The sequence below is a fragment of the Equus quagga genome, chromosome 3 (assembly GCF_021613505.1).
Source record: "Equus quagga isolate Etosha38 chromosome 3, UCLA_HA_Equagga_1.0, whole genome shotgun sequence".
NCBI lineage: Eukaryota > Metazoa > Chordata > Mammalia > Perissodactyla > Equidae > Equus > Equus quagga.
Window position 1 is genome coordinate 53711946 of NC_060269.1, and position 16888 is coordinate 53728833.

Below are 16888 nucleotides of genomic sequence, written 5' to 3' on the forward strand. Positions count from 1 at the left end.
CTCAGCCTATAAGATTTTGTAGTACTGTACTAGGTGCTTCCATAATTTACTTTTACTTAATTTTCACTCCAGCTCTATGTGTTAATATTTTTATCATCTCATTTTGCAAATGAGGAAACTAAGGCTCAAAGCTGTGAAGTTGGGCCTAGAAGTGACAGCTAATAGAGGGCAGAGGTAGGATCCAAACTTGGGCCTGACCATGAAGTGTGTGCTCTTAAATACATGCCGATACTGTCACTAAACAATAACAATGCTCCACGCGTTTTGGTTTTTTCCCCCCAGAAACTAGATTAGAGAAGGTTGACAGGTACATTATTATTTGAAAAACTCCCACAGGTTCAGGTTGAGCCCTGACGAATCCTCAGATTTGTCGACGATCTAGGGTTAGTTAGGAACAAATCACGCTGCAGAAGACCAAGGATTTTCACGGCATGTTTTGTAGAGAACCCAAAACTCCATAAAGATGTACCAAGATTCAACTCCACAAGCAGAATTAAACCTTTGATGTTTTTGTGAAATATCTTACCTTTTTTAAAACATTGGTGGGTTTTAATATATCAAAATTAAATATAACTGTTTAACAAAAGATATGAAAATTACAACCATAGTAAGACATGATTTTACATAATAAGAATGGCAACAGTTGGAAAAACCAATGCCAACCATAGGTCAAAATGGGAACCCTCGTGAACCACTGATGGACATCAGCTAACAAGCCATTATGGAAGAAAAGCATGTTCCATTTATCCCAGTATTTTAACCATATTCTAAAATATAGCAATTGTGCTCCCATGTATAAGCTCCAGAGAAGCTTTTACAGGTGCTCAGAGCCATGTACTCTATTGTACACTGTCCTTTTTTTATGGAGACATAATTGACATATAATATTACATTAGTTTCAGGTATACAACATAATGATTCAATATTTGTATACATTGTCAAATGATCACCATGATAAGTCTGGTTAACACGTGTCATCACATGTAATTACAGAATTTTTTTCTTGTAATGAGAACGTTTAAGATCTACTCTCTTAGCAACTTTCAAATAGGCAACACAGTATTAGTATTATTCACTATAGCCGCCATGCTTCACATTACATCCCCATGACTTACTTATTTTATAACTAGGAGTTTGTATCATTTGATGCCCTTCACCCACTTTGTGATTTTACTTTTTAAATGTTTTGAGTATGTATGTGTGTATGAAGAATGCATACAGGTATTTCTGGATTGCTATTTTACAGTTAGGCTTTCAGAAATATACCAGAGGTCCAGAATTGTGTTTGTTTCTAACTAAAGCCTGGAGCCATGCTCGAAAGTAAAGTCGGTGAGTTGGATAACTTCTTGGTGGTTCAGAATTTATTTTCCTTGTCCCAACAACAAAAGTAAAAGGAGCAATTTTATTGCAATCCCCAAAAGTTCCAAATACAACCATACATTCAATTATCATTGTTATTTTAAATATACATTACCAATGATGATTTATTACTATATGTTTGTTTATGTGTGAACAAGTTTCATTAAACTTTGCCACCTGAGCAAAGTTCACACCTAGGAATTTACTGAAAAGTTAACAAGACCTAAATAAAAATATAATAGTTTATTGTAAAAAGAAAACAAAAGAGGGGCTGGCCCCGTGGCCGAGTGGTTGGGTTCGCGCGCTCCGCTGCAGGCGGCCCAGTGTTTCGTTAGTTCGAATCCTGGGCGCGGACATGGCACTGCTCATCGGGCCACGCTGAGGCAGCGTCCCACATGCCACAACTAGAAGAACCCACAACGAAGAATACACAACTATGTACCGGGGGGCTTTGGGGAGAAAAAGGAAAAAATAAAATCTTTAAAAAAAAAAAAAAAAAAAAAGAAAACAAAAGATAGAGTAAGAAACTAAATAAAGAAGGCAGCTTGCAATAGCATAAGTAAAAATATTTTTTTAAGAATTGAACTAGAAAGGTATATTTTTTATGCATTCTGATAACAAATGAGCATCAAAGAGAGCAATGAATACTATATTACAACAGTAAAGTTTGTATAACTTTCCTCAACTTAAAAGAATGAGCCTAATACAAATTATAACCAAAAACAAATTAAATTAAATGACTTACAAAAAAAATAGTGCAGGTAACTTCTCCATTTTCCTTAGCTTTTCAACGAGAAATGGAAACATTTTTATCATGTTTTCTGAACCAAAAACTGAATCAGGACTAAGATTCTCCAGGACCATTTCGGCCTGTAGCAATGAATAAAAAATTGTTTTAAGTTCTGCATAAGAAAGAACAGAATTACTACTTTTGGCTAAAATATTTTCATAGTTGTTTAATCTATGTTTCTGTGGCTCTTCAAAATGAAAGATAATTTTAAAATAATTATGAAGGTATATTACAAAATTTTGCAAAGAGCCATAAAAAATATATAAATCAATACACTAAAGAACAAAAATAATAGACTAATATATACGCACACACATATATGCAATTTAACACGCAATTATTTAAGGCAACACAAATCAATCAGAAACGGAATTGTTCAGCTATGGCAGAAGGTGGGGTGATTCAGTTTCTCTCCATATCATGTAGAAAAATTACTTCCAAATACATTTTAAAGGTTTTTTAATGAAAAAATAAGTGGAAGAAAATGTAGGTTAATTATATTATGTTTCTGAATGGGAAGAGATTATCTAATTTAAAGTGTAATGGGAAAAAAATCCCATGCAAAAGGTCTTAACATATGTCACTCCCTAAAAATCGGAAACCTCAATAACCAAGAATAAAGCGAACATCAAAATGTAAAGACTATCAGCTTACTTAAAATAAATACGCATAAATTTATACGACCCCAGGTTAAGGTTTTAATACACAAATAGTTCCTACAAACAGAAATAAAAATCATAAAAGAAAAAACTCCAAGACAAAAAAAGACAAAGTGAAAAATTCTTCTCAGCTACTGTTACTGTGATTCCAATCTCTCTATGGCCAAGGCATGAAGATCACTGACTCTGGGGACAGTGACACCTCTGTTCTTATCTGTTGCAACATCTCGCAGGAACCAGTGGCTTCTAGTACATGTTTTGGAAGGCACAGAGGATAAGACAAAAACCAGTTTCCCTTCTCTCTTTTTGTTCTATCTCAGAATCACTAGACTACACGTTCAACTTAAAATTCTAAAATAAAAATTGAAGATTAAAAAAACAGAAAATAATAATGACTGAAGAATGCAACTCAAGACAACAACAAAGAGTACAGAGTGCTTTGCCAAAAATGTCTGAAAATTACCTCCTCCACATTGCCATTTTGAATCCAACTTGTGAATTCTGCCTTTAAACTCTCTTCATATTTTCTAGCATCCAACTTTTTAATGACTATTTTATTCTTAAAATGAATGAATTCCTCTGGACACAACTCCTTGAAAAGAAAAACCACAAAATTTAAAAAAATCATGCAGGATAATCCAAAGATGTTTCTGAAGTATGCATTTCATTAACAGAATTACAAACTTCTTGAGAGAACAGGCCGTAGAACTTCTTCTTATCTCCCCAAGGTATCTAGAACAACATGTCATAGGATGGATGAACTCTTCAAAGGCAAGACTGTAGAGCAAACTCAAATAGAAGAGGAGAAGAGACAGCAATGAGGGCATAGAGAAAGAAGGGGAGTACAATGAGAGAAAATGGAGGAATATAAATCCAAGACAGAAGAGAAGATTAAAGTATTATCCTAGAAATTGAAAGAAGAAATATTTTCAGGAATTAAGTGGCATTCCACCCCAGTAAAGCAAACACAAAATGTTAGGAAGAAGAATGTCTGAGAAGGGCCAATTTTATTTTGGAAAGCATCTGTTGGTAATTTTTAAAAAGCAGATAGAAGTGATTAGAAAGGATGAGAGTTTATCTTTCTGAACAGCAAGTTTACCCATCCACTATAACAGCATTAATTCAAATTAACTGCATAATTATTATTTACCTGGGCTCTGGGCCAACTTTCCCAGCATTGAAACATACTGTCATAAAGCTGGAGGGTTTCTCGAGGTGAAAGGGTAAGATCAGAAGGGAATCCATACCTTTCAATCTACATTTAAAATAAAATTAAAATTTTTAATATTCCTTTTACTTTTCTTATATTCTATCCTTTGCCTCATAGTCATTATCACGAACCCAAAGATATTGAAAAACAGCACTAAACTAAAATGTTAAAATGTTAAATATTCAATGCAAACAAAATACTAGCCAAGAATGTCTGTGAGTTATTAAAACAGAAAAAGAAAAAATCCCACTAAAAAGTTTTTGTATTATTTCCTAAGACCTTTTAATGGGGCTAATTTTCTAAGAACTGTCTTCGCAATTCAAATCAGAGTACAGAGAAGCTAAAAGATTTGTGGACTCTGTTTAGACAGGAAAACACAAGGTCTACTCTGCAGCTGCAACTGAAATTGATTTAATAATGAATATGATTCTTTGCTTTTGAGTTCCAAGCCAGGCTAAAAGGGGAAAATCTTATTTGTTTAAGTTCTAAGGTAAGAGCTGGGTCAACTTCAGGACTAAGGTTCTCAGATCACCTTCAAGACATTCAAGGAAAGTTGTCCCCCAGGTCACTGGCTTGTTTCAGCTTTAAGCTTTCTGGATATGCAACTCATTAATTTTTCCACGAATATTTTAAAGTATAAATAAAAAATTCCTTTTCTCAAAAAGTTTGCATTATAGTATTTTTTACTGGTTTCAACCACTATCAATACGAATCAATTGCCTGTGAAACGATGATCCCTGAGATGTTAGTAGGTATTCTTCAAAAGAAAACGGGAGTAAGGGTATGTTCATACGTATTCTATTAAACAGGCTTTTTCAAGGTTTCTCACTGGAAATGCTAAATTTCAAAAAAGGGACTATAGTATACAGATTTCTCCAAAATTATTTGAGAATAGGGCACTTGTTGAGTAAATAGCTGTTAACAAGTTATGAGACTCAGGTTTGGAAATTCTGGGCTAAAAAAGCCACTCCGAGCTCAACACAGTTGAAAAAAATTGTTTGGTAGAACGGAAAGTGCAGTAGATTTTGAATCAGAAGATCCAGTTCTAACTCCACCTGTAATTGCTAGTTCCTCATCTGTAACACAGGAATTAAAATATCTGTACTTCCATCTTACAGACTGCGGTGATACTAAACAAGATAAATATGTCAGCATATGTTTTTAAACTTTTAAAACTAGTGGATAAATAAGTCTTGAAAATCTGATGTACAGTATAGTTGTTATAAACAATAATACTAATTATAAGCATTAAACATGCTAAGAGATTAGACCTTACTTATCCCCATCACAAAAAAAGAAACAATAATTATATGACTTGATAAAGGTGTTAACTAAGGCTACAATGACAATGATATTGCAATATATAAATATATCAAATCAATATGTTGTACCCCTTAAACTCACACAATGTTATATGTAAAATATATTTTGGTTTTAAAAATCAATTCGATTTTGTTGTTGGCTTGGAGCCTTGTAAAACACCATAGGATGCAAATAATTAAATAGAATCATCATTTAGCATCTCTCAGTTTGAGCATTGAAAACTAGCTAGATAGTAAGGACTGTATTATACCGAAATAATAAATGAATGCATTATTTTGGAATGCTATCATTTTGTTCTCTTATTATTACTACTTGAAAGTGGTAACATTATGCCTACCAAAAAAATCCATAAAATAAATCCAAGAATTATCATAACTTTTAAGACATAAATCTTCAGTTTTGGTCACTAGAATGCTTAGGATTTCTTAAGTCTCTTAGCCTTTTACAGAAGCCTGAGTTTCCTTCTTTTCTAAAAAGGACAATTCTGCCTATGTAATAGATTTGTTGTAAGAATTAAGATATACAATACATGCCATAGGCCTAGTAAAATACGGGGCACATGGTTGATGCCTCAACTGTCAATGTGATTGATTAATGATCAATTTACAAGTCTTAATTTTTAAAATAAGTTTAATAATTTTGTGACTAAAAGCTGGGAATTCAATTCAGTTGTTCTCCACTGTAGCTACAAAGTAGCTACACAGTAATTAATGAGCTGGCAAAAACTCAGCCAGCCTCGGTAGGAAAGGAAGAGAAGTAAAAGGTCATAGATTTGTACCATCCTTCATTTATAAATACAATGGTATTATACTATGATGTTATTTTTGCAAACCGCGTTGTCCTTAACACCACAGGTGATGATAAGCATTAATCCACGCTGAGCAGAAGGAGACAGGCAACGGTTCTTTTAAGGACTTCCTGGGGCTGACAGTTCTCCAGGAGGCGTGTGGCATGGTAACTGATGGCAAAGGCCAAACTCTGCTTCTTGCCAGAAACCAGCCTCATGGATTGAAGGCAAATCCCTCACCTCAAGTGGACTGAGGCCAGCTCACTCATCCTGCTCCACCGCTTCCCCATACCGCCCCTGATATCAGTTCCCCTACATTGAACACAGCACACATGGGGTTAAAACCAAAGCACTTTGCCTGCTTAGTTTTTGGCTTCCTGGCGCTGGAATCCAGCATCTGTCATGGACACAGATAACTGAGGACATCCCTTATCTCGTCACTTTCTTTCCCACAAGCATCCTCAGGCTGCTGGGAAAGCTGCTGACCAGCAAGGTCACAGGCTCCCTCCTCCCAGCAAGTAGTCTCAAGGCCAAACACAGGCTGCTGGAAAAGCTCCAACCAGCAAGGCCACATGCTCCCCCTCCCCTACCTAAAACCCCAAATAAAAACCCTTGCTTGTAGCTTTTCCGGGAGTTTGGGGTTTCAGCGTTAGCTACCCATTCTCCTTGCTCTACGGTTTGCAATAATAAAGACCTACTTTCTTGCACTACACCAGGTGTCAGAGATTGGCTTGTGCACAACGGGTGAGTGAACTCACTTCAGATTTGATATCATTCCCTTCTGAAACCGTTTCTACGATCGAGCTATAAAGGAGATGACCAAGGTGGATGGCTCTTCTCTTTATGTTGCCACAATTTATTACGCTTTTTCTTGCCACTCAGTCCTTTCATATTAATCTACAATGTACTATACAAGATCAGGAATTATTTACTCATTTGGAAAGGTCTACTTACTTTTCATCACTGTTACTTTAGGAAAAATACTATATAAACAGACACTACACCCACAGCTGTCAAAACACATTTAATAATGCCCAAGGCTTTAGCTTCATCCTGCATTCCTGCAGCAAAAGCCCAGAAGTCTCACGAATGCTCATTCAACAGCACGACCTTTGCAGAAGTCATACAGGGTCAGAGCACACTGTGGCAGTTCTATTGCTTTCCAGTTACTCCATTAATAGCTACTGAGAACAGAGGAAGGCTCTGGAGAGAAGTCACAAAAGGATTCTGAAGAGGTCTCACATTTAGAAGAGCCATGAAAGACAAACAGGATCTGGATAACTGGCATTTAGCATGTGGGGTAAAATACTTCAGCAACAATATAAATCATGAAGGCCTCCAGGTAAGATATATCAAGTGGATGAATAGAAAGGACTTTTGGGCCAGGTCATAGAAGACCTTGGAAGCCAAGCTAAGGAGCTGTGCATTTAACTATCTCCAAAAAGAAAAAGAAGAAAAAAGCCATTAAAGGCTCAGCAAGATCAGAATGATCTTTATTAATTATTTATCTAAATTAGCTTTGTGGATCCAGACATATTATTTAGACAGAACATGGAACTACTTCCTGTGACAGCATACATTTTAAATAAAGAAAATTTCAGGTGCCTTAAAAATTGTCAGAATAGAAGGCTTAATCTAACAACAGAATTTAGAATATAATTAACTTGCCAGTTCTTGGAAGGAAGACAAACTATTGACTAATTATCACTCTGAGACGCAACCAGAGCTTGAATGGGCCATTCCTGGGACTATAGTAGGAAAGGAAGAAAAATATGCAAGAAAAATTTAAAAATCTTCCCCCACTCAAACCCCAAGGCCTCAAAGGAGGTCCTCTTAAGACCCCTACCTTATTGATTCACTACCCAAAAATCATGTTGTGATTGTTATGTTAGTGAAAAGTGTCTTTTCCTTGTTTAACCTAATTCACAGTGATCGGATTCTCACATGTACTTGGTATTGTCCACATACAGTTGTAGCTGCACTAAGAGAAGAGTTAATGTCATAAAAGTGGACAGATAGACATGAGCGCTGAGAACAAGGAAAAACAGACAAAGATAATGTCCACGAATAAATAAAATTCACCAAAAAAACTTCAGGTTAAAATTTTCAAGTTTTTTTTAAGCTTTGTGGATCCAGACACTTTTCGAGGAACCAATAAAAACTATGAAGCTATTCTTGTTACTTTGACTAAGGTTAAATATCTGTTATAAAGCATCTATTCTGCAATTTTGATAAACATTAACTAGGCAGCTTTTCAATTATGATATATGTAAATAATTTCTACTACTCAGAACAAATATGGCTGAAGTATTACTTACATGATCTGTTGTTAATGCTGCACATGGGTGAAAATGATTAAAACAAATGTCACCATCTTTTACTGAACAGATATGCTTCTCTAAATCATTGTATCTCTCTCCACAGAGCACTAAATATGAAGAGCAAGAATTTCCAAATGAACAAATGCATAATGACTGGAATAATTTTAAAGTAAAAGATAAAATTCTTACGAATATATCAAACATACCAAGTCTAACTTTATATGATTGCTTCATTTGCCAGTAGTCATTGTGAGAATTGGGACAAGAGCCAGAATTTCTTTCAGAAGAAATATTTTTTCCCATTATGTTATCTGCTTGTCTCCAGTACCATTTTACAGATTGTAGCCACCTTAAAAAATAAATTTACGTATTATTTAGGCAGAATATGGAACTTCTTCCTGTGACATCAAATATTTTAAATATAAAAAATTTCATGTGCTTTAAAAATTGTACTTAAGGGAATAGGCCTGGAGCCAGACTAACCTGAGATTGCATCGCAGCCTCCTTACTACTAGCTGTGGCTCTTGGTTGAAACACTTAATCTCCCTGTGCCTCATTTTCCACATTTTAAAATGGAAATAACAATAGTAGTATTCAAAATACTATCTAATAGTAGTAATGGAAATAGTAAATCATAAGGGTTGATGGGCATTTAAAATAAATTAAAGCACTTAGAACAGTACCAGGCACACAACAGTCTATGCTATACTTGTTATTAATAGACAAAAATCTAGCCCAATGACAAAATGATATGGGGCTTTCAACTAATAAGGCTTTGCTATCTTTTTAGAACATCTACAAAGTGGGAAAATATAAGAAATCTCAGGGTCTATGGCTGACTATGTCATTAAACCATTTCATTTTTTATTTCTTGGTAAAGGACAAAGAAAAAGGAACATAAATTGATGGCTTCCGGTGAAGCTTTTTTGAGATATAAGGGAAATTTCCTACTCAATTGCAGACCTGGCTGGGAGAGCATCTGATTTTCCTTTATAGACTGTGGCCTTGCTCAGCACCTGCTGGAAGGTGCTAGAGAGACTCTCTTCCTTGAATAGAGATAAGTTAATAAATTCACCAGAAAGTTATGAAATTCTCCAGAACCCACATAGAAAGTGTAATATTCAAACATGCAAAATCAATAAGCATTCTATCGAGACTGAATCTAATGCCTACTCAGTAAGATGTTCAGGGTTGCTTATGGTAGCCGAAAGAGCCAGAAAGGGGCATCGGATCATAACGAGGAGATGCTCCCAGATTTCTGCTCCAATTTCTCCACCAAGACAATGGACCTATTAAAGACAAAAGTTTCTCCATTAAAAATTTGATTTAAAAATAGCAGATGAAAATCAGACATGGAAGCCTGAGTAGTCATACATAGTTTCCTGTTACCTTTAATCAACCACGCCAAGTTTATATAAATATTGGCAAATTCAGACAATAGAAAATCTTGACACATAAATTTTCTTTAATCCTCATAACCATTCATCAATAATTCCTCTTTATCTGACTTTTGAAAATGTCTTTCCAATCTATGCATTTCTCTCCATTTCTACCGCCGACCAAGTCACTGTCACATCTCAGCTGCTCAACCATAATCTCCTCATTACTACTAGTCTAGCTTCCTTTCCTGGCCCCTGCATTCTTCACATCACAGCCAAAATGATATGCCTAAACTATAAATTAGATCAGGCCATGTTCTTAATCAAATTTCTTCAATATCTTCCCACTGCACGTGGAACAAAATAGAAACTCCTTAACAGGATGTACTCCTTAACAGGATGGCCCCTACTTCCCTCTCTAGCTTCATCTCAAGCCACTCTCTCCCATCTTGCTCCAGACATACTAGGCTTTTCTTTGTTCCTTGAACACAACTTTCCTACCCCAGAGCTTTCTTACATCTTGTTCCCTCACTTAAAACGCTCTTACCCCCTCCTTTCAACCTGTAGAGTTCAATTCACTGTCACTCCATTAGACAGGCGTGTCTGACCGCCCATTCCAGAGATGTCCTCCTACCACCTCCCTGCCATTATCACAGTCATGACAGCCTACCATTTCTCTTTCCAGTATGTACCAAAGTGGGTTGGTATAGACATTTGTGTGCTTAATTGTTTAATTCCCTTTTTGCTGTTACTCTGTGACCTTAGACCTAGGCATTCTCAGCACCAACAGTGCCTGGCATTGTGGTGGTACACCTGAAATAATTGCTCAATAAATGGATGAATGTCTTTTGACCAAATAAAGCAAATTGAAATAGATTTATAGAATATTCTCAAAGGTAGCCTTCTTTAAACAGATTAAATTATGACACTTGGCAATCAACTAGAAAGGACTTACTATCTAAGCCAGACAATTAAAAGAATTTTTTTCCACTGCCCGTTGGGTTTTCCCTGGTCAGATCATATACCACTCTGCCAAATATTAATCTTATACTTTGTACTAGATAGCACTTTTCCCTGATCCTGCCATAATAGACATTAACCTTCAAAACCTCTCAGCTTTACCCTTGTATAGATCGGGGAAACTGAGGTATCCAATGTCATATCATTTCAGAGTTTTAAGATTAGAATATAATTCAAGGTTCTAGATTGCAAAGACAAAGTTGTTAGATTTTGTTTTATGAACAGGAATATTCAAGGCCCTCAAGATACAATAAATACAGATTAACCAAAAATAAACACAATAAATCAGTATCAAACAAATCAAAAGCACAGCCTACTTGGTACTCCAAGTTTACAACAGGAAAAGTTAAGTTCAATATATGGTTATCATCTTTTGGCCCCTTTTAAACTGAAAATTCCTTGAAGCAAAAGAATATATCCTTTTATTTATTTGTTTATTTATTTATTTTGCAGGGGGAAGATTCACACTAAGCTAACATCGATTGCCAACCTTCCTCCTTTTTTTCTTTTCCCTTCTTTTCCCCTCCCCAAACCCCAGTACATAGTTGTATATAGCTGTAAGTTCTTCTGGTTCTTCTGTGTGAGCCACCACCACAGCATGGCTACCAACAGATGAGTGGGATGCTTCCATGCCTGGGAAACAAACCTGGGCCACCAAATTTTAACCACTAGATCATCGGGGTTGCCTCGAGAATGCATCTTTCTATAATGTTTTAAGTGTCTTTGAATAAATATTCATAATAATGCTGCTATAAAAATTTTCTAAGTATCTTCCATTTGTCCCCACAAATCTCCACTGTTTTCTACCCTGCTCTCTCTGCCCAGGGAAACTGACCTAAAGAGACTACTTCAAAAGGGCTCCAGTCCTCTCTGGTTCCATTGGATTTGTCCAATGGAGAGCCTTGGCAACACATGAGAAGAAGGGAGGAGAATGAGAGTGAGGTCTTTCTTCCACTGGATCCCTTCTTAAAAGGTTACTTTGAGCAAGCTATGTCCCTTAACTAAGGTAACTGCTCCTCACAATGAGGTCAACTCCGTCAGAATCTCCTTTTGAATCTCAGTAACTGCTTCTTTGCCTTGTCCCTTAAGCCTGGGATAAGCTACTAGCTCTGGATTACTGCACTAATCTTTCTAGTTTCTCTCACATATATCTTTGGAGAATACTCTTCTTGAATTGTTGTATTTGACCATGCCATTTGTTTTCTTTTGGGACTGTGACTGATTGGATAACTTACATAAGTGACATCATTATTAGAACCCAAAATTCTTTGCTTTAGAGATCAAAGATTGGATTTTGAAATCTCTGTCCAGGAAAACTTATGCCCTGGTGGATAATTCTGCTCCTCTGAAACAGAGTTACCAATGACAGAGTCCTCTCCCATACAGAGCTCTGCAGAATTCACAGATATACCCTATTAAGTCACAAGAGGAAAATGGAGCCAAAAGACTGATTACGATTCACTGGGGAAACCATTCAGAAGGAAGTATCTCCACAAGCTGAACTCCATACAAAGCGGCAAAGGTCCTAAAGTACCAAAAATCTTCATTATAGCACTTTTGCACTCTAGGAAATCAATCCAGAGAAATAATACCAAACCTACCTCATCAAATATAACATATCTGATCCTTTTCACCCATTGCTGGCGATGAGGAGATAACAGCAGAATTTCAAAGCAGGCAGGCACTGTGATAAGTACCTAAAAATAATGACATTGTATAACAAACATTTTGAGCATTTACTATGTGCAGACACAGTTATAAGAATATAAAAGAGTTATAACTCCAGAATATACCTGCTGATAATTAGGATATAATATTGTGTCTGAGAATGTTTCATTAACATTGTGATATATTAGTTTGAACCTTATGAAACTACAATTTTTATAGGTCACTATGGTAAAACATCAGATTTAAAGTTTAAATTCCTATTTATGAGCATTCAAAGTAATAAAAATAGAAAGAGTTAATTGTCACAAGTTTATTTGTTCAAAATCTGACCCTGAGATACCATCTAGGTTGAAAAGTGTTTATTAAGGATCAACAACTATGGAAGTGGGGGGAAGCAGGATTGAACACAGGGAGAAGCTAAACCTCAAAACAGGTCTGACGAAGACTTGGCCAACCCGGCTCAGGATTCTGAAGTGAATATTGGCTGTCAGAGCCATTCCACATCAAACTGAAATGGCCCGGTATTTATACCTCTACCTAGCTCGGTCTTAGGATCCGGACTGTGTAGGCAGAACTGGGGGAACTGAGAGCTGGCATTTGTCTTGAGCACATTCCCCCTATCTGGGCGGCAAGTCTTTCCTTCAACAGCGATCTGGGTAGCACATCTCCATGTCTACCTTGCAATGTTCTATAACCACGTTTTCACTTTTTATTTAGTCTTAGTTGTTTATCTGTGAGTTCAATAAGGAGCAAAACTGTCTATGAGTTACTTAACACCAGGTATTCTATCCATAAAAAATTTCTCAAATTATGGTGAGTCTCCTACTCACCAAGAATGGTAAGAGTATTCCACTTATCAAGAAAAATTAATTCTGACTGGAAATTGGTGTTTGCTAATTTTGTATAACATTGAGTTCTTAAGACTATTTTGAATACATTTATAAAGAGTGACACAATGAAATCTTAAACCAAAATACGTGTCCTTAGAGAAAGACGAGTTCTACTTCTCATTCTTTGGAATGTAACAATATTAAATTTTCTCTAAAGCTATTTCATCTTTTGCAAATTCAAGAAAATTATTTCCATAAGGCCTTTTGAAGATGTTGAATTTCCAGTAAAAGAGACATATAAGCACTATGACATAATTTGATAACAAATGTATTAATTAATATACCTTACCTGACAGTTTAGGGCATCATGACGGTAATCCCTTGTGAAAACACCACATAGAGCTTCCCCCTTTGGCAGATCTTTGGTAAAACGATTATAAACAGTTGCTGCCACTTGATTAACAAGGGCCTGATTGACAAGGAAAGAGGTCCATTAATCGCATAAGTACAGGTGAGACCTCAAAGAACAGAAACTGTATAAAAATATGTTCTGTTATGAGTGTAGAAAGCTTAATAATCTCTTTCTTATACCCATCTTCTCTAAATACACTAATGAGCTTTCTTTGAGATACTTGACTAAGCCAGTGAACTGCGTTGATAAACCTCAAAATAAAGTACAATGGGAAAAAATGGCTTCATCAGGAGAAAAAAAAAATAAGTGATGCCCACACATCAGAAAAATAAAGTTGAATACCTGGGTGACCAAGGTTTAGAGAGAAGCCATGAGTTTACTATAGAAAAAGCATATATACTATGAAGTATACATCCTATGAAGCTGTCAGTCTACTACATAAAAAGGTCAAGTGAGGGATAGCCAAGGTAGATTTGTGGTTTTTATAATTGGGGACTTCCTCCAGATGTCTAAAATTTGCACATATGCATGAATGAGTAGAACCATGCTTGGATCAAACAGGTAGCCTGGCCAGTGGAATCTGAGTATTTGGAAACCTACAAATATCTCTCTATTTCACAGCTTATGCCAAAAAAAAATTTAACAGATTAAAATGTAAATTTTAAAATATAAGCATAAAGATACTAAAAAGTGAACATTTTCATATATTTAAGCACACACATGGAAATGCTAAGTGAAAATATTGGTAGATCTGACTATAGAAAGATATTAAGAAAATGTTGTCATCATTAATATGACCACACTATAGTAAAAATGATACTGGCCCTGATATCAGTTTCCCCACATTAAACCCAGCATATATGGGGTTAAAACCAAAACACTCATTCCCTGCTTATTCTCTGGCTTCCCGGTTCCAGAATCCACTATCCTCCATGGAGACAGACACCATCAAGGACAAGCACCTGGATTATCTCCTCCCCACAAAGAGATACAGGCTGGTGGGAAAGCTGCTGACCAGCACGGTCACAGGCTTGCTCCTCTCTGCAAGTAGTCTCAAGGCCGAAGACAGGCTGGTGGGAAAGCTGTTGACCAGCAAGGTCACAGGCTTCCTCCTCTCTGCAAGTAGTCTCAAGGTCAAAGACAGGCTGGTGGGAAAGTTGCGACCAGCAAGGCCATATGCTTCCCATCCCCTACCTAAAACCCCAAATAAAAACCCTTCCTTTTAGCTTTTCAGGGAGTTTGGGATTTCAGCATTAGCTGCCCTCTCTCCTTGCTCAGTGCTGTGCAAATATAAAATTTCTACTTTCTTCCACCACACCCAGTGTCAAAGATTGGCTTGCTGCGCAATGGGTGAGCGAACTCACTTCAGGTTCAGTATCAAAAAGATAAAATGACAAAAGTATATTCACTATAATTTATAGAGAAAGAGTAATATTATTATGTAAACTTCTGATAAATCAAAAAAAACACAATCCTCCTTTCCCCCCTGAAAAATATAAAAATGAGCAAATGCATCCACAAGTAGTTCATAAATAAAGAAATGTCAACACCTCAAAATCATACATAAAGAAGCCCAAATCATTAGTGATTGCAAAAATGCAAATTTAAACATGAAATAGAAGTTTTCACTTATAAGCATGGCAAAACTTTTAAAAAGATAATAGGAATATCAGAAAAGATAAGAATATACACTCCCATATACTGCCAGTGGGAATAACAATGGATTTAAACTTTTAGAAGAGCAATTTGGCAGTATGTATTGTGTGGACTTACCAATTCCACTTGTAGTAAACTTAGTTTTCTTGATATATTGTATTAATTTCCTGCAGTGAGCACTTATTACTTTCATAACCATGAAAAACAAAAAAGCTATAATAAAAAATAAAGTGCAAATTTCAACTGATCATGTGATCAACCTGGTTCTGAGGCTGACCACAAGCTGCTCAACACTACACATGCTCCTAGAAACTAAAATGGAGTCTGAATTCATTTTAATCTGTAGAATTAAAACTATCCCAACTAAATGTGCCTTTCTTAAGAGTAATCACATTAAAAACAAAGGATTGGGAATCAGGAGAGGCAAACATACTTCCTATCAATCAAATCTTCCCCTAAATAAAAAAGATCACTCTTTCTGTTTCTAAGTTCAACATTAAACAGTACTAGACATAAAAGAAATATGGCAAAACAGCCCATCTGGAGAAACAGACCAGTCACTAATGCCCAACAGCAGATTAGATACATCCCATAAACTCTGCGGAGGCAATATTAAGTTTTTAAGTGACTCAACACTGCCCAGGAAAGTGTGGATACTTCTCTCAATTCAAGCATAACGCTGAATGACAAGATCACAAGACCAGACTTCTTCCTCACAATGGTTCTAAGGAAAGTGTTATTTTGCCCTTTGAAATTGGAAGGAGAAAATGCAGGTTAAAAAATAAAGTGAAACTCACAGAAACAGAGAACAGATTGGTGGTTGCTAGAGGCAAGGATCGAGGGGCAGGTGAAATGGGTAAAGGTGGTCAAAAGGTGCAAACTTCCAGGAATAAGATAAATAAGTTCTGGGGGTGTAATGCACAGCATGGGGACTATAGTTAACGATACTGTATTGCATGTTTGAAAGTTGCTAAGGATCATTAAAGTTATCATCACAAGAAAAAGATGGTAACTATCTTCAGAGATGGATGTTAACTTATTGTGGTAATCATTTCACAATATATACATATATCAAATCATTATGCTATACACCTGAATAATACAAAGTTGTATGTCAATCATATCTCAATAAAACTGGATAATAAATAAAAAGGGAAATAGATTCACCACGTGACTATATGCGTTATTTTAAAAGAGGAGGTTCAAGAATGAAAGAGAATATTACATTCATTCCCTTGAGCGTTACCTTTGTTGGTGCGACATACACCACCACCCCTTCATCGCTCTCCTTCAGCACCTTCTCCATGCAGTAGTAGGACGCATAGGTTTTGCCTGAGGATGTTGGGGCAACAATCACTGCTGACTCATTATTATCCACAACATCAAGGAGCTCTCGCTGCAGGGTTTAGAGCACCATTTGTGTCAATAATGTGAACAGCACATTACCAAAACAAATATATTAATGCACTTCCAA

General features: G+C 36.2%; 1 protein-coding gene across 5 annotated transcripts in view; it reads right to left on the bottom strand.

Moving 5' to 3' along the window:
* LOC124237644 (probable ATP-dependent RNA helicase DDX60) overlaps positions 1 to 16888 on the bottom strand; it is a 92782-nt gene that overhangs the window by 36846 nt on the left and 39048 nt on the right. For 4 of the 5 annotated variants that reach the window (XR_006888052.1, XR_006888053.1, XR_006888054.1 and 1 more), the window contains exons 16-24: positions 16661 to 16810; positions 13696 to 13815; positions 12450 to 12545; positions 9623 to 9738; positions 8656 to 8798; positions 8447 to 8556; positions 3959 to 4063; positions 3272 to 3400; positions 2105 to 2229 (exon numbers count right to left, since the gene is read on the bottom strand). Coding sequence is in view for 2 of the 5 variants with exons in the window: in XM_046657541.1 (XP_046513497.1) it covers positions 2105 to 2229; positions 3272 to 3400; positions 3959 to 4063; positions 8447 to 8556; positions 8656 to 8798; positions 9623 to 9738; positions 12450 to 12545; positions 13696 to 13815; positions 16661 to 16810 (1094 nt within the window). In the remaining 3 variants the exon portion in view is untranslated. The remainder of the gene's footprint in view (positions 1 to 2104; positions 2230 to 3271; positions 3401 to 3958; positions 4064 to 8446; positions 8557 to 8655; positions 8799 to 9622; positions 9739 to 12449; positions 12546 to 13695; positions 13816 to 16660; positions 16811 to 16888) is intronic. The other variant, XM_046657542.1, reaches the window with a different exon arrangement.